We start from the raw sequence: 26,254 nt of genomic DNA, 5'->3' as shown, positions 1-26,254 counted from the left end.
ATTAAATAATTTCCATTTCTAATGAAATTTTGTACAACCATTATCTAAACCTAAATTGAAGAACAGATACTGCTGCTAATTTTGACTAATCTGGATGTTTTTGTAATATCTAAAGATTTCTTTACCAAGTGAAGATGTAATAAACCACAGTGTTCTTTAAACAATTTTGACATGGACAGAACTGGAAGACCACCTTCTTATAGAGGTTCTGGATGTAGGAAAGAACCCCTGACTGACAAATCTAAGCCAATAGGTGAAAGAGTAAGTGAAAACTCCTATTGGTACCTGAGAAACCACAGGAACTAATCAATAAATTAACTGGGCTGAAGTTTCAAATGTAAGTATTTGAACTGATGATAATATAGTACTTCCTTGGCTTAGAGATGAAGACTATTTTGAAAGGGAAAGAGTCAAAACAGACTAACAGGAAACATCTCTAGTTTTCTTTTCTCCTTGTGTTAAGAGCTTGTTACCTATGTATCAGTTAAGGAACACAATTCTTTAACAACCTCCATGGAAGGCAAGAATTGTGAAAAATTTCAGATGTAACATTAGAAAGCTTCCAAGCATCCAAAATATTTTTAGCGGTCTCTGGGAAACAAAAGCAGGGGTAAGAAGGTGCAGGCGCTGTGAAATGCAACTTGGTATTCTTCTGATTAACAAACAGTGGCAGAAAACAAGATGCAAGTATCTTGGTCTGGTTTTTCCTGCTATAGCTGGAAAAGTATATTCTGGAAATATTAGTCTAGTTGCCTGCTAGTATATATATGAAGTACCACCCTCCTCTAAGCCCTCCAAAGGCCCTTAGAGAATGGCTTTGTAGAATATTTTAAAAACACGTCCCCCATTAATATTACAGTCTATTTGGCCAGATTCTATTTGTTGTGAAGGAGTAAGCAGAGACCAGAAATCATTGATAGATTGTAGCAAGTAAATTGATAAACGAAGTTTAAAAGTTTATATGATAAACAAGTGGACAGAACATAACCAATGTTCTCTCAAAAAATTTAATAGGAGGACAATTCTCTTCAAAATAAAATGTGACATAATTTTACAGCATATTAGTTTAAAAGAAACTTATCTTCAACTGCTGCATTAATAAATCTATATTAATATAAATAATCTGATTTAATCACATCTGTCATTTCCAAATACAGTTTAGCAATTACAAGCAAATAAAAGTTACTAAGCTAGAGTAATTTTTTGTCCTGGTCTGAATGTTGTGCCAATCTGCACTTTCCTCTTCTTGGGATTCTGAAAATTATCATACCTGGAAACAAAAAAAAAGACATTAGCAAATTCTTATGAAATGTGGTTTTTGTGTCTGCCTCTTCAAATGTGCATTAAATACCTCTCCAGATGTTTAAGTAAATATTTAAGTAAATTAAAAGTACCTGTCTCCTCAGACCTGGGAACCTGGAGGAATAATCACCCACACACCTAACTCAGAGAGCTCTCTGCCCTGCTTCCTTTGGTTTTTTTCCCAACTTTTTGGTCTCCAAGTTCAAGGAGACACAGTCTCCTTTTCAGTATGTTTATACTTCTACAGATTATTGCCTTTCCCAAACACAGCAGCTACAAATACCACTACAGAGGGCCAAACTCCAGCCATTTGAAAATACAAGGAGCTACTACTAAGTGGAAACAGGAAAGACCTAGAACTTAAAGATTGTCTTTGTACTGTTATAGCTCTTCACATAATATTAGGGGGTCCTGGTCTGTTATTTCTAGGTCCTACATGAATAAGACAATTCACTGGTAAAATAGTTTCCCTTTCCCACTACATAACTTAATACTTCTTAAAAAACTGCTGTCAAAAGCTATCAGCTATATGCTGCCAGTCCCTACATTTATTTAAAACTATTGTGTTTCTGATGTACAAGGAATGTGGTAAGACCACATCTCCACTGAATTCAAAATTAACAAAAAAAATACTTACAGTTCAGTAAAATGCTTCCAGTCATCCTGACTAATGGATGGTCTCATACCCTGCAGAGCAGTCATCAGATGAGACTGGGTAATAGTTATAGTGGTCTTGGGAAGCACTGACTGATTAAGGGTGCTGTCCTCCTTGAAAAGAGCCATGAACAGACAATGAAAAATTTCTACAGAAACACAGCACCGTCAATATCAATATCAAATGCATTAAAAAAAAACAGTCACAACTTTCCCCCCTCCATATCAATAAGTAACAGAAATAACTGTTCAATTAGATGAATGCTAACATCTGGCTTATTTTCCTCAAATTAAGTATCACTTATCTTTGCTACTTTCATTACACAGTATTTAATATTATTGCAGAAATTATTTACTGAAATATCAAGAAGTATGGAAAAACAACAGAGAAGTGTTAAGACTAAACAATAATTTTTAAAATGCCATACTCCACTCTTGCGTCTGTAATTGGCCTTGCTAGCATTGATTTCTGTGCTCAGGTGCTCTGCTTGCTGCTCCTGATTCTCCAGAGAGCCTTCTTGAGAAGCTGTTCTAAGCATTGCAGGTTGTGAGGATGCAACATCCCTCTGAGTGATGCTGGTGAAGTCATAAGTTATGGAGTTTGGACCAGACAAACACAAAGAGCTCTAAATTGATCACAAGAAGAAATGCATTAATTCATTATGGACCCAAAGGAGCAACTCCATTATTGTAGGAATTGTAGGAATTAGCCTACAATTCAACATAAGCTTGCCTCCACTGGCAAAAAGAGTACTTTCTCTTTAAAACATATTACATATGTAATTTTTTGAACAGAAAGATTTAAGTTAATATGCCAAAGTGTTTGGGCAAAAGGCCAAATTTGAAAATGAAGTGTTTCATGTCTGGAAAATATGTAACTATTTTTGTAATGGCCCATCTAAAAAAGAATAAAAGTCTGCTAAGTCCATTGCTTTAATTACTTAGGAAAATCAGTGGTTCTGAAATCTGGACGAGTTTATGTAGTTAGCTTTGGAATTTAAATATTCATCACGTCCAAATTCCCTGTGCACTTGATAAATAAGCCCCTTTCCAAGTCAACAACTTCAAGAGCTCATAGTCCGTGTGGAGAATCCTTGCTGAAAAATTTTCACAGTCAGAGGAAAACTAAGTCTTTAAAGTTACATTAATCAAACACTATCAACCATAATGCAAGATAAAATATACTAAAGCACCTTGGCAGTCAGTAGTTACTTCTCTAATGTCGAAGTTATTTTTGGCTTTAAGAATCAATGCAAGACAGTTGTGAAAACAAGAGTCTAAGAACTTTGATTACTACTTGTAGTAACAGTTCTACAATAGACTGAAATTAATTTTGAAAATGAGTTTCCTACAGATCACACACAAACTCTGAAATCGTGTGCCCACTGTAAGGAGCTCAGAGGCAGCACACCCTGTTCTGCTGACCTGCCAGCCAAGAGGTGAGCTGATCACTGTGCAGGCACTGGGCAGCCAACCTGCACATCCCTACCTGCAAACTGGCCAGAGAACATGCTGCTTTATGCGCAACATGATGCAACTCCAGGAATTCTGCTTGAAGACAATGACAGAAGTTAAGGTTTAGTTCTGTTCTTTTTCACAATTCCATGGTCTGACTATTCTATTAATGCACATTTTATTGGGAACTGAAGAAGATTCATTGATTCTTGAGACTGTAACTTAATTCTTGAAAGCTGGGTTGTCACTCTTTAGTAATAAAACTAAGTTAAAGAAAAAAAAATAAACAAACCAACCACCAAAAAGTTGAGGACTGTTTTAGTGTTTGGAAAAACTTCAGAGGGAACAAGCCACTTGATCAGAGAGTAAAATCTAATATGAATACAATTTGTGTAATTATAGGGTATTAAGCAGTATTTTGTGATTTTGACTTTAAATTCCTGCAAGGGTGCAGAGAAGTCCATATTGTATTTTCTCAGATCATATCCTTCCATCCCCTTCCTCACTGAGGACTACTAAGTATAATCTGAAGACAGTCTAAGGTCAAAGCACACATAACTGTATTTGTAAAATGAACCAGTCAAATGGTATGTTTTTTTCCTGCTTCTCAACGAATAATATTTAGAAAATTCAAAACATTAAGTGAGTAATTTACCAGTTCTGAAGGAGTTCCATTCCCCAGCTCTGATTCATAAGAGCTTCCAAAATAAAGACGATACATGTTGGACCTTGGATCTTCAGGAAGCAAGTCAGACATATCTAAAGAAATAAGAGAGTGCTCTAGCCCTGCTTCTCCATCTGTTGCTGAATCATCTGAGCCACTGCTGTGGTTTAGAAAAACCATGGAAGACAGACTGAAGTCACTATCAGAACTAGATCCAAAATCCTGTAACAAAAACGAGAACATTACAAGAGTTAACTCATAACAAACAACAATCAGAAATACATGAAAAGATTTGATATACATTGCAAATGAAAGTATCAATTTACATTTGACTCTAGTAGGAATCCGCCTGTTTCTAGGAATATATTTCTAAATACTTTGTTAAGAAAATCTAATACCTTTAAGAACTTTCTGTCTTCATGGTAGAAAAATAGTTTCAGGAGGTAATTTTAAGGTTTTATTGTTTCCACTGCCTCACACTCTCAATAACAGCAAGCACTGGGAAACTTCATGCATGTACTGTGTTGTAGAACTGCACCGTTTCTGTCTCTACTTTACCTGTCAAACAAATTAGTATCTTGTGTAAAATGTTCTAGGAGGCTGAAGTGAGTCTCCTTTTATAGTGCCTAACAGCTGTACTCATTTTTAGTCATAGCCAACACCCTTTAAATGCTGATGTGGAAATCAGGATTGCTGCTTTAAATGGGTGTCTGCAAACCTCTCTGATGGTCTCTATCAGTCAAAAATTTCTGAGCGCACTCTACCAAGCAAATGGATATTATTTGTAAATTATACATGTACCACTGAAGTTCTAATATTTTCCTCCTGCACATCAATGGACTGCCTTGTGCTTTCTCTGGGGTGTATGCACACTACTCTGGACACCACTGCTTGAGACAACAATCTCTTCCTGTGATGGATAATCATGAGGTATCAACTACTTACTGATGCTACAAGTGAAGGGAGTGTTAAGGAAGACACTCTCAATACTAAGAGTCACATCCTCAGAGCCCAATTCCTTGGTAACAGCTAGGGCAAAAAGAATTCAAGAGGGTCTCCTTTATTTTGCAACCCTGACCCAACCCTTCATTTTGGCCACAGAGTAGTGGAGGCCATGCCTGCTCCTTTCCAGCTAGAACCAGAGGACAGGCATGAAAAACGTGAACACAGGTGGCTGAACAGAGGCTAAAAGAGGAAGGATCTGCCAGTGAGTCACACGAGGGATACAAACCAAAGGTGGAATCCTGTACTGTGGAAGTTCAAGTACTAGCTGCTACCTGGAAGATGAGGCAGAGCTGGCCATTTCAGGTATTGCCATCCTCTTGCCATTCCTCTCCTGACATTGGTCAAACCCAATCTGCTGGAACAACTCCCCAAACCCCACCAAGTTCTCATTTCCTCCATCATCTAAAATGTGCCATCTCAAAACTGAATTTGCTATCTGGTCCTGAGAAATTCAATGTGGGATCCCTCCCGTCAATCTGTTAGTTGTTCCTCACAACAGTGATGAACACATTTGGGCTTATATATATCTATTTAACAAAAAATACCTATCATTAAATGAGAACAACCTTGTGTTTAAGAAATGTTTAAACCAATTCATTACATTATTCTTGTATTTTTCTGCAAAAATGTTTTAAAATGTTAATCCTCTGTATAAAAATATAAGAAAATAAAATTTTGCTACAAAGGCCCATTGATACAATTAACTCTTTCAAACATATCAACATAAAAATAAACAGGAGAGACTTCTTTCATATTAGTTTTATTTACCTGTGTTAAACCTAAATTTAAATTAGTATGGATTGCCTCTAATTGGGCATTGTACAATAAAGCTTTTAGGTCAGCCCCTGTGAACTGTTCTGTTTTTGCTGCCAAATCCTGAAAGTCCACATCATTTGCCAAAGACAGGGAATGACTGAGAGCTTTTAAGATTTCATAGCGTGAATTCTGGAAAAAAGGAAAAAAAAAATGTCAGTAAAGCAACCTATTATTCTCCTTGTCCTGACTGCTAGATGGTGCTTTGGCCATGTCATCAGCCCCTTCCTCTCTGAGGCAGGAAGGATCTTTTTTCAAGAAGATACTGCCCTAATACTAGAAAGATACTACCTTAACCAAACGTAGTATACAGAGAATATATTTCTCTAATATATCGAGTCAATTTCTGGGATTTTATATATTAAATACATAAAAATATGAAGGTGAGCTCTGCTACTCATATGTCCTTTTGTTAAGAAAAGTATGACGAAAGTTAAATGCTTCTGTTTATCTGAATGATCTTACTCTAAACCAGAACTTCAAAACAGAAAAAAAAAAGGAAAAAAAAAAAGGAAAAAAAAAAGAAATAAAAGACAAAAAGAAAAAAAAAAGAAAAAAAAAAGAAGGAAAATAAAGAAGGCCGCACAGGATTATCACATGTGTTTCAGAATGAAATGATGTGGTGGTATTTATTAAATGTAAGAACTAATCTGAAAATAAGTAGTGCTAATGTTTTCTCAAAATGGGGAATCAGGGACACACATTATACAACCTCTGAGGACTGGCTATGGTTTAAGCAAATGGCAAATCCACTGGATTGATCCTTCAAAGTAATGTGGAGAACATTACACATGCTACACTACATCCAGTTTCTTTCTGCAAATTAGTTCCCTGTTTTTTAATTTATTTTTTTTTAATCAACTAGATCCACAGGATATGACTTGATCCAGAAGACTGTGGTAAACAGCCTTTTCTTTCCCCAGTTTTATGTCAACACATTGACATTAAAATGAGTGGATTTATCCTGCTGTATTACTGGAGCTGGGAAATCAAGTCCACTTTTTCCAAGTTTGAAATGCTACTACATATAAAGAAAAGGAGAATAAAACCCATTAGTCTGATTTGTCCCTGCCTCTCATACGAAATTGTTTCCTCACCTGATCAGGAGGCGGACAGTACAGGCATTTATCCAGTCGACCTGGCCTTAACAAAGCAGGGTCAATCAAATCTGGGCGACTGGTAGCAGCTAGCACATAAACTCCTTAGGAAAGTGCAGAAAAATACCATTAACATCTGCTTGACTTCTGCATTAAAAGGAGCACACAGGTGAATTGGTACCTTGCAGGCCTTCCACACCATCTAACTGAGTCAACAGCTGGTTAACCACTCGGTCGGTGACTCCTGTGTTGTCGTGGCCACGGCGAGGAGCAATAGAATCAAACTCATCAAAGAAAACAATACAAGGCTTAGCTGCCTGAGCTCTAAAAGAGAAAAAAAAAAGAGCAATACTTACTTTTCTGTTAAAGTTTCATTCACAGGTAGAATTGCTTAGAAATATTGAAGGTAATTGCTTTTTGCTTCAGAAAACAGTTGTATTTAATGACAGAATAGAAAATCTGCTTTCTGTAAAATTTAGGAGGTTCTGAAAACTGGGCTGCAATAGAATCAGTGCTCATTTTTATGACATACTTAGCACTCACTTTATCATTTCTAAGTGCTCAACTGTCATATTAATATACATGAAAGCTCTAAAATTTAATCACTGCAGATGAGTTCTTGGCTTACAGACAGCTAACAAAAAGACTGCCTACATGATAAGCTGAGAAGCAAAGGCTATATAGGATATGTTGGCATTAGGGAGCACTGAGGGCCAATAAGAGCACATCTGTAAAAAAGAACTACTGCCACTGAGGACTTCAATACCAAGTTTAATATCACCCTAGGTATTGAGTGTGCATTACTATATGGAGCATAGTCAACTGGAGTACTGTCTTCTGGAAACATCTGAAAGGAATTCAGGATGTGTTTTCCAAGATATTTCTATGATGTGAACCAATGCACTGTAGCTGGACAGAACTGGAAGTTCAGCTTCAAAAGCACAGTCCTCATTGGAGCCAAAATGGGAAGTTCTTTAACAATGATAGCCAGGTTGAACCTGCCAATATACACCCATCTGGTTCATGACAACTGATTATTTCAGATGCTTTTATGATCTGATGCCTCCTCAGACAACAAAATTATTTATTTGTCCTTCAACCAGTGAAATTTATTGACCACAAATCTTTACAAAACAAACCTGTTAAATATATCTCGAACTGCTTGTTCACTTGCTCCAATGTATTTGCTGAGCAGTTCTGGTCCCTAAAAAGATAATCAGAAAACAATACTCATGACATGTTTCTTAGTTTTAATGTGTAATTCAACATCAGCATATACTTTGTGTACTAGACTGAATTTTCTTGCAACCAAGACAGCGTCATCTCTGAACAGAAGAGCCAAGGGGTCTAGATAATCCAGAAGAATTTTTCAAGCATTTCAACTTATTTAAAAGTAAGAATTTCCATTTTTGTACCATAACAGAACATGTGTTACATTATTTCAAGGCAAAGGTTTACACTGTATTTAAAAAATGCTTAAAATATATTGCTCAATTTCATTGTCCAGTGGAATCAAAATCTGGGATCTTTTTACAAAAAAATGAGAAACTAAAAACACCTAAGTAAATTTGATAATTCTGCCTAATGAATAAGTATACGAAAAAAAAAATCTCAGTAATAAAACTGTGAAGTTCCAGGAATCAGATATCCAGAGGGATATCCAGAGGCTCACTAACATGAGAGTTTCTTACTGAAGTATTTTACCCTCACAAGTACATAGTTTCAGGTATTATGTAAAGTTATTTCATTCAGTTAATAAAATTAATCAATTAAACTTAAACTGTTACTACCTTAATGCTGATGAAATTCATTCCACTCTCTCTTGCAACCACTCCTGCCAACAGTGTTTTTCCTGTTCCAGGTGCTCCGTACAGCAAAACTCCTGATCTCTGCCGTATGGGCAGGTTTGCAAATAATTCTGGATACTGGAAAAGAGTTTCAATGTGATATATTCTAAAATAAGCAAGTATTCTGTAATGTGTAACATCACTGACTAGCGATGATTTTTGTCTAAACAGAATGCATCTAATTTATTATATTCCCCAGTATTATCCCAAAAGCTCATCTGGACTGCTTTTGTTTACCTGGGGCTGAACTAGATTCCTAGGTGTAACAGGTACCTAAAATACAAACAAGTGGGATTTTCTACCAAGAGGAAATAGGCCAGAATAGGGATGGACTAGAGCTTTATATTCTCCATACTAGTAGCTCTAAATTCTTATTTTAATTGCTGAATGATATGATCAAATATACCATTCAGTCATTTCTCTGAAGAGTCAATGCTCAACGGCTCATCTCAACATTCAAGTTTTAAGCAAGGCAGAAAGGCCAAAGTAAAATAAGATGAGAGTGATGGATGGGCAATAATCTGAAAGAAACTACTCCTCTAGTAAAAGCACTGTAGAAAACAGCTGGAAATATTGTCTTTACAGAGCCTAATCACAAGCCCTGCAAGCGAGTATGGCAATACTCCAATATTGTAGAGCAACACTTGCTCTGTAGTAAAGTTCTGCCATTGCCTTTTGTATTTGGAAGAGAAAAGGGGAAGAAGTCTTCCAGTAGCTGAACACAGTTGAAGATTGGAAAGCTACAAAGTAATGTCTGTCATCTTTCTATCCAACACTTTCCAAACCTTAAAAAATAATTCTTCCCTACGAATATTTGTGCAAAATTCAAGTAATTAATTTAAAGAAACTTAGTACCTTTGCAGGTAACATGATGGTATCCCTGAGCATTTGCTTCACATCTTTTAAGCCACCAATCCTGTCCCAGCCAAGGTCTTTAGGTTTATGAAGGCTGACATTTCTCAGAGCTAATGGAGTAAAATCTTTTAGAGCAGTTTGAAAATCCACAGTTGACAGGTTCAAATCTGCTTTAAAAAAAAAAAAAGAAAAAAAATTTAAAAACCCCAAACAGGCTGCCAGTAACAAACTCCTTACAATACGTAACAATTAAAGAAACTTTAAACATAAAATAGAAAACCTGGGGGTTTCTTTCTGAATTCTGGATAACAGAAATAAGACTATGAATTAAGAGATTTTGTTGTCAACATACCACCATTATCTGATGCATTCTGGTTAGAAGCACAGGTATGAATGGCACGATCCACCAGCATAGTAAAATCTCTAGCAACAAAACCTTCTGTTTCCTTTGCAATACACTGGAGGTCAAGATCAGAGAAGTCCTTTGGATCAGAATTCAGTTTCTTCTTTATTATGGAATACAGCACTTCATATCTTTGCTTCTGAAAAACAGAATTGTACAGCAATTGTGTATTGAGTTTACTATTTATATGGAGTTCAGGAATTCAAAGAATAAACAGGTATGACTTAGTAAAATTTCTTTAAATATTTGCATAACACCAACCTTTTAAATAACCAAACCTAAGACATATAAACAAATGCTAGCGCTTCAGGTGCACTTCAATAAATTCACCCATTTTATAACTCTAAATATTCACCTCACCAGAGCTACTTTAAATTCAACATTAATAATGATACATCCCTCCCTCTCCAGATTCTACTGTTTTACATCCTTTTTTTCCGTTTCACAGGAAAAAGAACACATTTATTTTTGTCAGCATGAGCAAAGAATATGTTTGAGATGCAATATATTGTGCTAGATAAAAACACTTCAAATAATATGGTATCTTTTGAGATCTTGACTCATCCTTAGTTTCAGTATTAGTATTAAAAACAATAAAAGCAGACTTGCAGGAAGTGGGAGAAAGTCAAACTGCATCTAACACAATATCCCCTCCTCAGTGGCTTTTAACAGCTGGCCTGTGACTGAAGACACACAGACAGGAACAACTCATGCTAAATACAAACGAGTCATTAGGGGTCAAGGGTTTCAAAGTATCTGCTTTCTCCTGCATGAAAGTTAATACTGTTCATTCTTCTCTTTATCCATTGTTTTTTTCCAAACTGGACTATGTTCAAAAGTAGAGGAATAGTATTAATATGGAAACTAACCTAAAATTGTTCCATAAAATTAACATTTAGTTTTAATAACATTTTTTAAATGCATGTGCTAGGGACATACTTATTTCACTGAGCTGTGAAAAACCACACATTTAATTTCATTTCTCTAACTCGATGGCTTACATGTTTTACAAAGCTGCTCCTTCAGCATCCCCTTGGAGGTAACAAGGAGACATACATATCTCACCTGTGTTAGACAATCTGACTTGCTTCATGCTGAACTGAAGTGTCCTTTGAATCCACCCTTCTCTTACCACTGAAGAGTGGGGCCAACTGTGAGTGTTCACTGGATTACTCTCTTTTTTTTTAACTTTATAACGACAGATATAAGTTCTGAGGTACTTAAGTATCACGAAAGAACTTCTAAGATTTCCAAAGTTTTTTCATATCTTCATCTGTAACCTACTATTTTTGTAGCTGTTCCAGCATCATACTTGAGGCTTCTGGAAAGGCATACAGCATTTTAAGCATTTTTATTTGAATTTACCTGATCTGGAGATCGGATACATTTGAAGCACTGAAATACATGAGTTCCTTGTGCTGAAACCAGGGAAGGATGAAGGGAATGTTCAGACTGACTCGTGGCAATTAATGCAATCAAACTCCCCATGGAAATAACTTCTTTCATCAGATCTTTCAAAACTAAACACAGAAGATATTGCTCCATGAATTGCAAAGAACAAAAATAACCCTAACCCAGAGAGCATTAGTGCACATGAAATATAACAGCTTTGTAACATATTATTTTTATTCCCATGTTTACAGTTGTTTTTTTAAACAACAAAAAATAAAAGGTGCAGTGATTCTATCTAGGACACCACATCCCATTAAGAAAACACCATCAGAAGTGCTTTTTAAAAGCTGATTTTGTAACATCACCGATGGTATCTACTATTACTCCCTTCATGCAAACAAAAAAAAAGTTAAAGGGAAAAAAAACCCAGACCTTAAGCCTAGAAAATAAGCACTCCAGGAGAAAGGTATTACATAAAAGTAAAAAAAACATTAAGGATGCAAGGTAGAGCGTCAAGAAAAAAATGTTTAAAACTCTAAAGCTCTGTAATTACTTTTACTTAAAAGGTGTAATAAATGCCTTTAAGTAAAAGTAGTAAGAAAACCAAACAATTCTGCATGTAACTTAGCACATTTTTTCGGAAGAAATTATAGTAAGATTTTCTGAATTTCAGAAGTATTTCAGTAAAAATTATTCTAACTCCCTCAAAGTGAGCTAAGAAATGGAAGGCTATGGCTTTATTAATCTTGGTTATTTAGATTTAATTTGCAACTTAGCATTGCCTAGATTTTCAGGAATAAAAGGGAACTATACAGGATGTCAAACTACAACTGACCGTCTTGTTTTTAACATTTGTGATTTGTTACATGGTAAAACAAAACAGAAGTTCTACAATGTATACTAAGTAGAATGAAAAAGAAGTTGGACACATCTAAAATAAGCTGGTTCTCAACATCAGTAAGTATCAAACTGATGTATCACTGTAATCATAGATAATAATTATGGAAAACAAAAAATCAATTTATCAGAAATTATCAGTTAAAGGTTCATCTGTAGTTTGGAATCAGTTGCAACATATTTGGCTGTATAAGTAATAAAAAAAAGAACAGAGAAGCCTCAAGCACTGGCAGTGGTACTGACAGGCATTACCAGCAGCAGTGGTGGATGCACATTGGCAAGGACTACTCCAAGCTGTATTATTTTGATTCAGCTAAGAATCAACAAATGCCTACATACCATAATTTGTGAGTCTCTGCCTGAATATCACATGGTCCAGAGGCAATAACGATACAGACAGAATTGTTCAGGTAGAACAGTGCACCTCAAGTGATAAGAAATTCTAAGTTGCATTATATTTCTACCTAGACAAAGGTAGAACAGTATTACCATAAGCAAGTCTATTGCTCTGAACAGTTTCAGGGCTGTTCTCATGCTCTGGTGTAGAAGGAACGCCGACAATGTGATCAAGATCATCCATCAGAAGAATGGATGGTTGTCTCCATGCTGCCTCTAAAAAAGCTTCTTCCACATGTTTCCTTATGTTTACTAATCTTTTTCCTAAAACAAAATACTATTAGAATGACACAAAATATCAGGAAAAAAAATCAGAGTGACTACATCTTGCTCACAATGTTTTATTTTGTCTATTTTGACTTCACATCTATAAATCCAGATACCAAGATTAAACCAGAATCAACAGTCACTAAAGAAGAGTCCACATCTTCAATCAAAAAGTCTAGAAGGTTCCACATGTTCTAAAATGAGATTAATCATCTTTTACTAATCCCTATAGAAGCCTACAAGCTTAATTTCCAGACAGTTAAAACCAGAGAAATATTAGCAGCTTTCTAAAAAAGTTACTAAAGAATCCAGCAATTGGAAGAACTTCCCAGAGCAAAGGACCAAGCTCATCATCAATCTTTCCCCTTTTCTCTGGTGCAATAAGCTCCAGCTAAGTAGTTATTTAAGCAAAAAGAATATAGTGAGGAAATAGCAGGGCTCTGTAAGAAAACAGTTGAGTTTTTTCCGCCCTTGTAACAGCAAGACTATTTAGAAAAGCCACTGAAACGCAAGAGCAGAAAAATGCCTCCTTTGTGCTCTGTGTGTTTGTGTAAAATAATTATTTTGAACTCACAAAGCCTAAGGAGTCTTCTCATCATCTCTAATCACGAGTGCTAGATGCCTCTTGCCAAATACACTAGGTTAGTAAATATGCCACCATAAATCAGGTTTCAGTTGGTCATTTGATCCTTCTTTGGTGCCTGTGTTATCCTTTCACTAAGTACAGGTATCTTTTAACACTTACAGTTTGTTAACAAAACATTTGTTCCAGCTAGAACAGCTGAAAAAACATAGTTCAATTTTTGCAACTTCTTCCCATTTCGTAACAACTAGAAATTAGCATCGCAAACATGGTTTGAATTGCTGGTGGTATGCAGGACAGAAACTGATGGAAGTGTGAAATAAACTTACAGCAGCTGTATTTTCATCAGACTGTTGAAGATAGTAATTGTGGGGCATCAAACATCTTTGCGAAAACAGCAAAAATGCTAAAAAAATTATTCAGACCAAATGTAGTAACTTCATAACTGTGCCTCTATTGTACAGCAAAAATTTGAGATTAAAATAAACTATTGTCATACCTTTTAAAGCTTTACAATCAATTACTTCTACATGAGCATCCAGTCTAGTGAAAGCTTCTTTGCAGATGGCCTTTGCTAATGTTGACTTTCCACTTCCCTACAAAAATAAATGTGAACTAAAGTAAATTGACAAAGGCAAGGTGTTTCTGTGTTTTTGTCACAGTATGCACCAGTCAACAAGCTGGGTTTATTCCTCAGTAATAGTACATATGTATTCTGTCTCTGTATCACTTGGTAGGGACCAAAGCCCTAGAGTGAAACAAATTCAGAGCAGATACATCCAGTACGGTGTTCTGATTCCACTGAGTTCAGTGTTAAGACATCTGCTAGGTTCGGTGGCATATGGTATTAAATGGATCACTCTAACAGGCAAGAGCAAAATAACAGTATCAACTCCACTGCCATTTGATGTTAGAACACAAGAGAAAATATATGCTTATTTTCCTTCAAACACTTCAAGGACAATAGGGGCTTATCATAATATAAACACAAAGTAGATTAATCCCCTATTGAAGCTGCATTGGTAGCAATGTTCAAAATGTGTGTGTGTGTATATATATATATATATATATATATATATATATATATATATATATATATATACACACACACATATCACACCACACACACAGTGTGGGTGTGCGTGTGCGTGTGCACGTGCGATAGTGTTTTAGTGAATTATCTCTGTTCAGTTAACTGCTCTTTTTTTCAGCTTGCTCTTTATTCTTCAGAACAGTTTGCAACCATGGGAAACAATGTGCAAGGGTTTGCAGGTGAAAGCAGAAGTGAGTACCTTTCCTCCTGTGAGAAGCACCCCTCCACTTCGCAGTCCCACAGTATTAGCAGCCAGCTTTTGAGATAAAGGACGCCCCAGAAGACTGTGGCTTATGTGTTCAAATAAAGATGTTCCTAATTTGTCCACTCCTCTGTAGGGGAAAGGAAACATTAAATGGTCTAGGGTAGCAGCAGTGCACACACCATAGGCAGAAAACGCTTGCACTATGGGGGAGCTAGAATGCTGACAGACTATTCTCAGTTGCCTTTCCCAGCACTGACAGCACGCTATCACAACACTCCAAACCTCTCATATGTCTCCTCTGCCCCACTCCTTCACATCTGCTACACAGTACTGCTGTTTTCCCTTGTACTTATGACCACAGCACTCTGCATTTCTCTCCTCAAATGATGATTTCAACAAAATTTTTAGGAACTACAGTACTTTGAGATCCTTACTATTAAATGTAGCTGAACAAGTAAATGGGTGGAAGTTACTGGAGGGCATGCATTGGCAGACTGCAACTTATAAATTTTGTGTATTTGAACACCCCAGCTAAAACCACCCCATTGTCCCTTGCTGCTGTGTAGAAGTCTGTTCGTACTAATCAGAACAGCAAAAACTGACACAAGCCAAAAGATGCACAGTTTTGCTTACATCTGGCATAGTTTCCAAAAAGTCTGCTTTTCCACCAGTGCTATTTTTTTCTAATTCTCCTTCCCATTCCCTCCCATGTTTTTTCCTACAAGAATGTCTCACCCTAAATCGCTTAGTTTGTGGTATGGAAGGTTCTTGTTTCTATCAGGCATAGGTGGCTGGTTGTCATCATCAGCTTTTCTACTTAGAGGATGTAAAAGAACCTGCAACAAAGGAGAGTTAGGACTTTAGCTGAAATAAAACTAACAGAAGAAGGCTATGGAGTGACCAGCCACTTCTGGACTTGTGCAAAGAAAACACTGCATGTATGCTTTGCTGTGCTTGAAAGAAAGGTGCATTGTTGAAATGGAAAAGATACAACTACTTTCAAAATAAAATCTAGTGTTGACAGTAATTTAATAATGTAAGATTAGATTTTGGGCCAAGTGCTGTTTATAACAGACTGTGCAGCCCCCTACCTCTTCCCCTACTTGCAGCTCTCCCCCTGTCCTGCTGGCAGGAGAGCTCATGAGGCAGAATAGTGAAACTGATCAGGAATCTGACTGGGTGAAATATAACTTGACAAAAAACCTGGCATGAATTTTTCCATCTTGTTCACCAGGGAGCTAATATGGAAAGCTGGGCAGGCAAACAGGGGTTGCAGAGGTTCACAGGTAAGAACAGGCAAGTAGGAGACGTTGACACAGCTATTAAGAAATGCATTTTGCTCTCTCATCTTCGTTTCAGTCACTTGAACAATTTCTAGAAGCCTTCTTATAGTTTAGTACTAGTAAAAGAAAGCTCATTTTATTATTTTTTAAACAGCAATTCTAAATTTTGCTGGCAAGTTCTATTTGAAACAGCTAAAAGACACCTTTAATTCTCCACTAAAATTCACTGTATGTTTAAAAATGAAGAAAACATTATCCCACTCCTATAACAATAACCCTGATGTAATGGGCAGTGGATCGACTGGAATTACTAATGGAAGCAGTAATTCTCATATTAAATAGAAATATTTATTCTCCTGAGAAATGAAATATGGAAGAAACGGAAGGCACACAAATTGTACCAGAGAAAAGGCAAGGTGAGTGGTGGCAGGTAGCTACCAAGGGAGAGAACAACTAAGTATAAGGATGGTACATATACAAATAAGTGTAAGGATGTTTAAATGTGGACAGTACTGACTCTACTCTCTTCTAACTAATTTTTCTGAGAGTTTGATGTGCAAATTCTATGACACTCAGTGACAAGCATGGCATGCCTGGAATTTAAGCAGGCACTCAAGCTACAAAATGACATAGAGGATGCAGATATAACTTTATGAATAGACTGACATTATTTACTTTAAAAGGGAAACCGAAATATATACAAAATGCAATAAATTTTAAACAAGTATAACAATTTAAATTACTTGATACCTGATACTATGTGATATTTACTTGTATATTTGTCTTTTGCAGCAAACTGGGACTCAGTATAAAAATATTTTCAGACTTATTTTCTTCAGTGTGCACAGGATGCGCTGCACTAAGGACAAATTCCTCTATTCCTGTAAAAACACAATGAACAATTATTACAACTCCAAATAAATTCAGTTTTTGGTCCTCAAAAGATAAGACAGATTAGAATATTGCTACAACATAATCCAAAATTAAAGACTAAAAAAGATTAATTGTTATTAAGGGGTAATTCAAGCTTACAGTGTGAAGAGGTATCAGTTATGTTAAAAAGTGTATACAGAAATTAACTGGCATACTGGCTAAGTAAATTCCACAGTAGAGAGGACAGTATTATCCTTGCCTTCTTTAACAGAGAGATGTACACAGTCTGTGCTTGTCATTATCCATGGGTGATCATCAGTGGTGGAATCCTGCAGCCAAGAACTGAATGCACATTTAACATCATATTCGCGTATATCTTCATGCTAAATAGGAAAAAGGAAGAAGATAAATAAAACAAAGCCAGGTGTTTGTAAGTAAAAATGTTTTCTTCCAATGCATGAGGCATTTGTTTCTCTTATGGCAGCAGAGAGATGGAAGAAGACGTAAGAGTTTTATTCATTTAGAAAACAGCATTTTGTCAACAAACACCATTTCTATCAACTGCTCTCGGGAAAACATCTGTGCAGTCCCTGCTATGGCCACAGCTACGTATTAGACCACCTCTAAAGATTTTTCCTTCAGAACATTGACATGAAGGTGACAGAAATCTTCTGGTTTTGTTTTACTTATCTGCCTTCCCAGATCCAACTGCTCAGACCCTGGGTTTGAAGATATGCACTGATATTGACCTGAGACTTATCTCAGGTGCTCACCTCACCCCTCTCTTTCTCGTATGCCCTTTCCCTACAAAAAGAACCCTGGGCTTATCCAGTTCAGGAGCATTACCAACAACCTTCAACAGGCAGGCAGAGACTAAGCAACTTATCCCAGATCACCCTGATAACTGGAATAAAAAAAGTAATTGAGTCCAGATCCTATATCTCTTTGCTAAATTCCTAATCACAGATGCATAACTCCCATGTAGAAAAGGGGGAATCAATGAAAGTTACGGTAACAATTCTTTCTGCATTTGTCGGGTTTTTTTTCCAAGAACTTAAAAAATCTTTAACTAAATTAGAAAGGAAAAGGACAAATCTGTATTTAAAATATACAATAGCACACATAACTACTTTTTTTACAATTTTAGCAGATTAATGCCAGACTATCACAGAATTTTCCGAGTTGGAAGGGATCCACAAGGATCATAGTAATAATCTTTTTATCTCCAATACAAAAAAAAAATGCAGTTCTTCTGTAGTAAGAAACCAAGTCTCTTGGTTTCTGAGAATATTGGTAGAATACTGGGTATGAAGAACAAACCTGCTTAAGCCTTGCTATGATGGCAAGTGCTGCATTTAAAGCTTTGAGGGGAAGCTAACATGGGAAATAATCAGGCCAGTGTCACCCAAGTTATGAAGACATACATAATTCCAGAGATATACTGGATGGACTGTGAGAACTGGTACCAAGTATATTTCTACTGTCACAGATGCTCACTCAGAATAAGTCTCCCTTATAGGAAAACTGAGGGATTCAATAATATAACTTAAAAAATTAAATCTTAACCACAAGGAAAAGAAAAAAAAATGCAAAAGACTAAACAGCCCATACAAATTATGATACTTGCACTACAATTGCCTGGGCATTGCAGTGTTAGAAAATTTAGGTATGTCTTCTCCTGGAAGGCTTAAACTGGATATTTACTCCTTAACGCTATGACTCTTTTACCCTTTTGTGTTTCTTTTACAGCTTTAAAGGCATACAAGTAATATTTGCTAGGTTTGAACCCATATTAATGTACTTCAAATGAAGGTCTGAGGCAAAACTATTATCGATTATTGTTGCTATTTGGACAGTGATTTTTTTATACTTGAGACTTAACGTAATAAAAAAATGTGTATTTTCCTGCCAAGTGCCATGTTTCCTTCATGTTAACATCTTTTTTAATAAGAAAGATATCAGAAACTCTCAAAATTTGAGAATAATGGAAAATCCTATGATTTAAAATGTTTTATGAGTTGAAAGTGCTATATCCTTTAATAGCTTCAGGAAAACAACAAGTCAAATTTCAGCAGTTCAATTTTCTCCATCCTCTGTGATACCTACCGGTTCCTTTAAACAGAAAATTGTTACAATTAGCAGTGTAACTATCTGGAGTTATCTACCAAGAGCAACCCAAAATTTAATGGCTTGATGTTTACAGTACATTAATCAAAATACAAATACTAGATAAGCTCTGTTAAAGTAGATCATAGCAACCTATTAATTTAAATTTACATAGTCAAAAAAAACCCCCAAGAAATTATACTGCCAAAAAAATCCTTTGGAATTATTTCTATAGACAACTTCCAGATCATCATCTAACAAATTAAAACAAATAAACACAATGCTCTCCTTCCTAGCCCCCCACCCCGCCCCCAGTTTGACCAGAGCAACATTATCAGTTTACCAATATATGAACAAGTATGTGACCAGTAATATCAACTCACTAAGTTTTGTTTGGGTTGCAGTGTAAGAGATACAGGAATTTTAGGAATCGATTCAACTGACTTAATTCGGACTGTTGAATGTATTTCGATATGAAGTTTTTTTCTCAAATCATCTGCAATCTGAAAAATTTAAAATAAAAGCAAAGAAAAAGAGGCATTAGAAAGTAAACTAGTTATAACATTGCATATATAATACTACATCAATTTCTTCACTAATGGACCCTCAAGAGAATTAAGAAGGAATTTATGACATTGATAGTTATCTTACATTGACAAATCTTACTCTTACATGTACACTTCTAGTTACCTTTTATCATATTTGTGAAAGTGCTCAGTACAGCCATCCTTCTACTAACTTAATAAATTCAAAAGCTCAAAAAAGAAGTAGAATAAATTCTTAGAACATTGCAAGAATGCTCTGAGTATAGGAGAAAAACAACAATTTAATTTCATTTGCTGATTAAAATTATTTTACATGGGTAGGTAAATATACATAGACCATTACAGAGACCAAAACTAAGCACCCCTGCAGCAGAGAGACAGAAAATGCAGCCTCCCTAAATCATACTAGTCAGTTTGCCCTTTTAAGGAAACTCCTTTTCAATCTGTGTTATTTTAAAACTTACAGCAATTTTAAAACATGTCATAAATATTTCTTAACTGTGAGAGACTTTATGATTGCTGGCATTTGGAAAATTGTTACATCTGTCAAAAGATTTCATGGCAAAGACCACTGCAGGCTCTTGTTCTCATTCTTAACACAGCAATGAGTGAATGCTGAGAATTGTATTATGTCAAAATAGTCAAATGGTGATTTGGACAACATTTTGTTTGTTTTCGTTGATCCCACATGTGCTTCAAGGAAAGAAATAACAGGCAGTAGTTGTATCAGAACAAGCTCAAACATCAGTGTCTCCGGACCTGTGCCACCTGGAAAAACGGCATATGAAAACTAGAACAGTTTAAATTATACAAGCTGGTTATTGGATATTAATCTTCAAGATGTATTTTAAAGACTGTATAAAAGGACTCACAAACATTATGCAGCATTAGGATACACCATCCCATTACTTTACTCTTTGGTGACCCCTAGGCCAATGCACATTTCAAAGAGTTAACTGATGAAGAGTCTTTATGAGTACTGAATGTATGTGAATAGGTACTTTCACTTTCTCATTAATACAATGGATACCCGCAGATTGTGAAGAAAGGATATATTCCCTTCAGAAATGCTGGAGCATTTTCCTCATTTGGTGTAAAAATGCTAAGTGTGCAGAAACCCAGAGTACATTGCACATCTTGAAGTATGATGGTAATTAATGTAGCCCAGAAAGAGTACAAAGCACAGCTCTAGCAAGCAGTACTTGGTTCTAGCAAACCCAACAGATTATTACAAAGTCTACAGCCCAAAACTGCACGTTAAGTAGCCCGTTCACCACTATCCAATAGAAAATATTAAAAAGTAAAAAGCCCAAAATATGGCGTGCTGAAACTGACCCAAACTCTTCCAACATGCAGGGCTCCCCCATCATGGCCATACTCTATGACACTCTTTAGGTCTTCAAATCCATTCCAAACGATTTGAACAATAGATCCCTCACTGGATGCTTCACCGCTAATAGAATTAGAAGGGTTTTTGTCTTGTGTACTAGTCACATGATTTTGCTTTTCAAGTGGCAGGTTTTGTTTTGCTTCTTGATGACGCTGTCTTGGGGAAAGCAGCTCATTAATTTTCCCGTAAGATACTACAGGATTTGGATCCAAATCAATATATTCTAAATTCCATGGGAAAACATGAACAGCATTGCGTTTCAGAAATTCATGAGTGGTAGATACATTCTGTACGCTGGGAGGCTGGGATTGACATACTCTAAAAATGGAATCCATGTGAATTAAGTTCAGCAGCTTGTCTTTGAAGATGCTCATTTCATTGTTATCACACAAGGTCTTTTGTTTCCGCTCAGATGTATTAGAGAAAATGTTCCCTATGAAATTCCATATATTTGGGAGAACATTTGAGCCAAACGTCATGTTTGCATCAGTCTTACTCTGTTCAAGGGCTCCAGGCTTTAAGTAAGGTTGTTTGGCAAAAGGATCCTTTAATGTTTCTTCTTGTTCCATGTTATTTTTCACAAAATTTTTGAGCAAGATGTCACTTTCTGTGGCAGGTGTGCTGGTGATATTCTCGTCAGGTCCGTGTGTTTTGGGACAAACCAGAAGCTCCGTACATGGCTCTAATCTCCCATATGGGGCTGCTGGCACAAGTGTACCTAAGTATGAGCAAAAGATGCCAATGAATGCATCTACCCCTGCAAAGCAGCTTCCTGGAGGGGCCCCGAGAGCCTTGAGTGCTGCTTACCGATTCTGATGTAAACATGGGTGTGCTGCTCAACCCAGACAGGAAAGATGGCTTTTGGAAACACCACTCGAATCTGGTCAAGAAGGTGTCTTTCAAGGGAGGAAGCGTGCAGTTCCTGGGAAAATGTGATACCAATATAAATTAAATACTGCATATCTTTTTAATATGTGTTTGAAGAAAAAAACCCGTACGTCTCTTCTCAATACACCACTTGAAATATAAAATACAACTCCACCACATTTGGTATTTCCTTAGAGGCTGAAAGGAATGGGGCATTGTGCAAAAAACTGCTTGAGTCAGAATCTCTGTCATCTGTGAGACAAGAACATGAACAACGGAAGGGGTTTTATTACCAGAATTTCCCAATCATCTGCTGTGAGTGGTTCCACTTCTACTTGCTGACAGGAGGACACATGGGAACAGGGTTCAAGAAACACCTGGCAAAAGTAACACCAAAACACTCATTATTTTTCATATAAAAGCTCCATCTTTATTTCAACTAGAAAATTGACATCTCCTTCATTGTATGTTTTCACTATTTGGAACACACACCATCCTAATGACACCAGGTAATTCATAAGCAGATGAATGCTCAATGGATGGGAAATGGATCCCATAAGGCTCAGGGAAATCAATAAGCAGTGAATATTAAATGCATCAGGAGTTTATCAGGTGATAACAAACAATCCATTTTTAATATACCTTGATCACAAAACCATCTTTCCATTTTTTAATCATTATTTTTAAATCCCCAGGATTTTAGAAAGTTGAAAAATTAATTCACTTGTGCAAAAATTTATAACCAGCTGAAAAAATAAGGAAAAAAGTATTATAGAAAAGCAAGCCCAGCTCCTTAATGATTGGATTCATAGGAAGCAGCCCCATCTCCACAGAACACTTTTAATATCATGTGAATCAGGAGGAATGGTAAAAGCAGTTGCAGCTTAGGTCTTTCAGAATGCATTAAATCCAGACTTCAAAAGTCAGTTTTTGCCAAAGGTTTCATTTGACACAAAAAACCCCAACAACAAACAAACAAAACAAAACAAAACAAAAACAAAAAACCCAAACAAAACAAAACAATTTACAAACAACACCTTGCAATTAATTTTCAAAGAAACATCACTAGTTTTTTTCCTGAGATAAAACTAGATACCTGTCCTCTGAGAAAAATATGTTAGGTCACCTTTTACAAAAGTAACAATCTATTTTGAAATCCTCTATATCCTTAGTTTGAAGTAATAATTGAGAAGAATATCTTTTCCCCAGCACAGCAAAAAGAAGATAATACAACAAACATGTAACTCCTGATTCCAAAATGATGGTGAAACTAATTAATCATGGATTTATTCAATTGTACAGATGATTATTCCCAGCAACTCCTGGGTAAGGTTTACTTAGGTTTCCTTTGTCAATTGTTTTCCAGTTGAAGGCTATTAGTTGCTAGAAATAAAAAGGGTAGATGTCTGGCTGCTCAACTACTAAATTGGAAATTTATGCAAACAGACACATAATTTCTAGAGAAAATATGTTTTAAAAGTAAACAAAGTAACATAATACACTGCTCTGAATCACACTCTTTGATGTCTTCTATGATGTTGAACAAAATTTTGTGTATAAGAGAATAGGCAAATATGAATATACCGTGTAAAACAGTACTTTTTTTACTCTTGTTTGGTTAAATGTCTACCTAGTAATAGAAAAAAAATCCTTTGATTTTGCATTTTTAGTAGTCCCATTCAGAAAACTCTCTCTGCCTCTTGGACATCTCTAACTTCTGCTCAATGAAAGAGTCAGTTATGAGAAGTTTAACAGTGTTCAGGAGTAAGAGGTGAATGTACAAAGAGTAGAGAGATAGAGAGAGAGAGAGATGGACAGATATCCACAAGAGGTGAATTCAATTATTCAAAGAGAAAGGGATATATGGCGAAGGAGTGAAAAAGGGATTAAAATTTAAACCCCAAGTAAGTTAAACAAGAACATGCAGAAAGTCAACAGCTACTTTAAAATTACAGGAGCCCCAAACCAAATATTACCGTTCCAAATTTTCCAATTGCTTAAGTGTATTTTCTTAAAATGAATGCCACTGAAGATAGTTGTTACAGCCCTGCAAAGACCTACCCAGAAGCCTATCCTAACATTGTGTAGGCAATTGTTAATGGTTTAATAAGCCAATCTTTTCATGTATGAGGCATTTCGTGATAGTTAACTTTTCTCATGAGCAGATGTAAATGAAGAAACTGTCTAAATACATGAAACAAGGTCATAGCTAACTCATGTTCCAATATAGTTTTTATTTAAATAGAAAACAAAAGTAGCATTTCAAACCTGCTCTCCATCTGTGATGCCAAGTTTCTCTGCCAAATGTCTGTTAATTTCTGCAATATTTTCACCCTGGTGACCTCGATGCCTGGTTTCCATCCAGCTCAAAAATACCGGCTGATGACCACAGGATACTTTCACAGCTTGGCCCTATGAGTTTCAAAGAAAGAAAATAAATTGATATAAAACCAGCTAAGTGAGATGACTATTAGACAACCTAAACCCTATTTGATTAGAGAGATCAAAGGAATTAAAGATATTATCTGGATTTTACACCTTGTTTGCACAACTCTCACCACAGAGCTGAGTACTGGTTTAAATTCTTAAACAGCTTTCTATTTTTATGGACTATTTTTAAGTAAGAAAATTAATTTTTTCTTTCTTCTGCATGATGGGGTATCAAAAATATTTTACAGAACTGTGTAAATGCATGTTTGCATTTCCAAAATGAGGAAAATAAATAAATGTACACTTTGATTTCACAAAAATTATAACATTTACATGGTCTCGAAGGGTGCTTCCATGACATATTTAGAATAAGTCAAAAATCACATTAACTCAAACAAAAATGATTTATCAATCTGTTTCAGAACTGCCCATGTATTTTGATGTCAAACTGAACAACTTTTCTAATATCTTCTGCAATTAGATTCAGCTTTTGATTCCATTTATCCCCTTTAAAACATTTTTATTCATGAGATGTATTTAAGATGTATTTGAGATTCATGAGATGTATTTAAGATGTATTTGAGATTCTATCTTTTCATTTAGCAGCTCAGGTTAAACAAAAGCAGGATGCAAAAGCACCATAATAAACTGTGTACAGAATGACACTATAAGACTTCAAAGCAACTGCACTCCTTTCTCCTCTCTCTTGACAGCAGATCTGTAAAACACTCAAGATACTGCAGCCGAAATGAAGCTCACATTTAATACCACATTTCTTCCAATTCCACCAACCTCCTACGACTACCCCAAAGGTGAACGAGCAGGTTTTTACACGCCTATGTTGTTTTCCTGTTGCGAAATGCCCTTTTTGGCCTTGAGAACAGGAGGTTACCCATGCCGAGAGAGGCCTGCTCGGCCCAGGGGGCTGTGCCAACACTCCTGAGCTTTGCTCGCATCCTTCTCGGCTCGTTCCTGCCATTTCCCACCCTGTTCTGCTGGCACTCGGCTCTGCGTTCATGGCACAAGAGGCACACAGTGTCTCTCCTCCCGTTTCCACATGTGAAATGTTATTTCCAGTGTAAGGTGCACTCCCTAGAGCTGACCCCGCGTCCTCAGCAGGGCTCTGCATGACGGGAGTGCCTTTCTATAGTGACATATTTAAATTGTTTACACCAGGAATGAGGATTCTGCATGGATTTGTCACCTCTTCTCCCACATGATTTAAACATTTACACATTATTCGCTTAATGCTAGCAGGTTACGGGGAAAACTGGCATGAAATAGGGAGCGATGATAGAGACGCAGATGCACACAGTACCGGACCACGTTGGGGAAGAAAAATTCCCGCGTTTTATTAGGAACTGATGACGACACTGGGCCACGCAGGAGGCGAGGGAAGGAGGGGTCCCCCGATGTCTCCTTGTGAGGGGTCCTGTCTGCAGGGAAGGCTGAGTCGTGAGGGAGGGGAGGAGAGCTCTGTATCGCCATGGTAACAGGATGCGGGGGTGCGCTCACGTAATCCTCCCTGCCTGCCTGAGGTGTCCCTGCGCCCTGGCCCCGAGCGGCGCCGCCCCGGTACCTGCTGCAGGCGGAGGAGCGAGACCAGCGCGGGCGGCAGGTGCAGGAAGCAGTCGCGGGTCCCGCTCAGGACGATGGTGGCGGCGGCGGATCCACCGGGGTCGCCACAGCCCCACATGGCCGCTGCCGGCCGGCCCTGCGCCCGCTCCGCCCGGGCGCGGGGGGTACTGCTCCCTGCTGCCCCCGGGGCAGTGGTACAACCCACTGCCGGCCAATGCGAGCGCAGCGTTTCCCCGCTGCCCGCCTCTGATTGG

At 36.9% G+C, this 26,254-nt stretch overlaps 1 protein-coding gene across 2 annotated transcripts; it reads right to left on the bottom strand.

Annotated features, from left to right (window-relative positions):
* Nucleotides 1–1,093: 1,093 nt before the first annotated feature.
* On the bottom strand, nt 1,094–26,141 carry PEX1 (peroxisomal biogenesis factor 1). Of its 2 annotated transcripts, none has more exons than XM_084201740.1 (24): nt 26,002–26,141; nt 24,261–24,404; nt 22,286–22,369; nt 21,933–22,047; nt 21,071–21,843; nt 19,574–19,693; nt 17,344–17,467; nt 16,983–17,092; nt 15,664–15,764; nt 14,923–15,055; nt 14,130–14,226; nt 12,874–13,044; nt 11,461–11,615; nt 10,045–10,234; nt 9,693–9,862; nt 8,781–8,915; nt 8,130–8,194; nt 7,172–7,314; nt 6,991–7,094; nt 5,849–6,025; nt 4,067–4,297; nt 2,385–2,582; nt 1,940–2,070; nt 1,094–1,270 (listed from the first exon to the last, which is right to left on the bottom strand). In XM_084201740.1, the coding sequence occupies exons 1-24, from the start codon at nt 26,116–26,118 to the stop codon at nt 1,186–1,188; spliced, it is 3,873 nt and encodes a 1,290-aa protein (XP_084057866.1). In that variant the 5' UTR covers nt 26,119–26,141; the 3' UTR covers nt 1,094–1,185. The 2 variants fall into 2 exon arrangements, with proteins under 2 accessions (XP_084057866.1, XP_084057867.1); XM_084201741.1 differs by having other exon boundaries at nt 9,693–9,859.
* Nucleotides 26,142–26,254: the final 113 nt, after the last annotated feature.

Source organism: Fringilla coelebs (assembly GCF_963513975.1).
Source record: "Fringilla coelebs genome assembly, chromosome: 1".
In the NCBI taxonomy this organism is placed as follows: Eukaryota; Metazoa; Chordata; class Aves; order Passeriformes; family Fringillidae; genus Fringilla; species Fringilla coelebs.
This window is presented reverse-complemented; position numbering and strand designations above follow the sequence as displayed.

What these genes read in the sequence shown, in the direction of transcription:
- PEX1 (XM_084201740.1), bottom strand. Translation starts at nt 26,118, where the DNA reads ATGTGGGGCTGTGGCGACCCCGGTGGATCCGCCGCCGCCACCATCGTC. An exon ending in TGCTTCTCACAGGAGGAAAG is followed by an intron (nt 14,227 to 14,922) that starts GTACTCACTTCT and finishes TTATTTTTGTAG; the next exon opens with GGAAGTGGAAAGTCAACATT. An exon ending in TGAATTTCATCAGCATTAAG is followed by an intron (nt 8,195 to 8,780) that starts GTAGTAACAGTT and finishes TTATCTTTTTAG; the next exon opens with GGACCAGAACTGCTCAGCAA.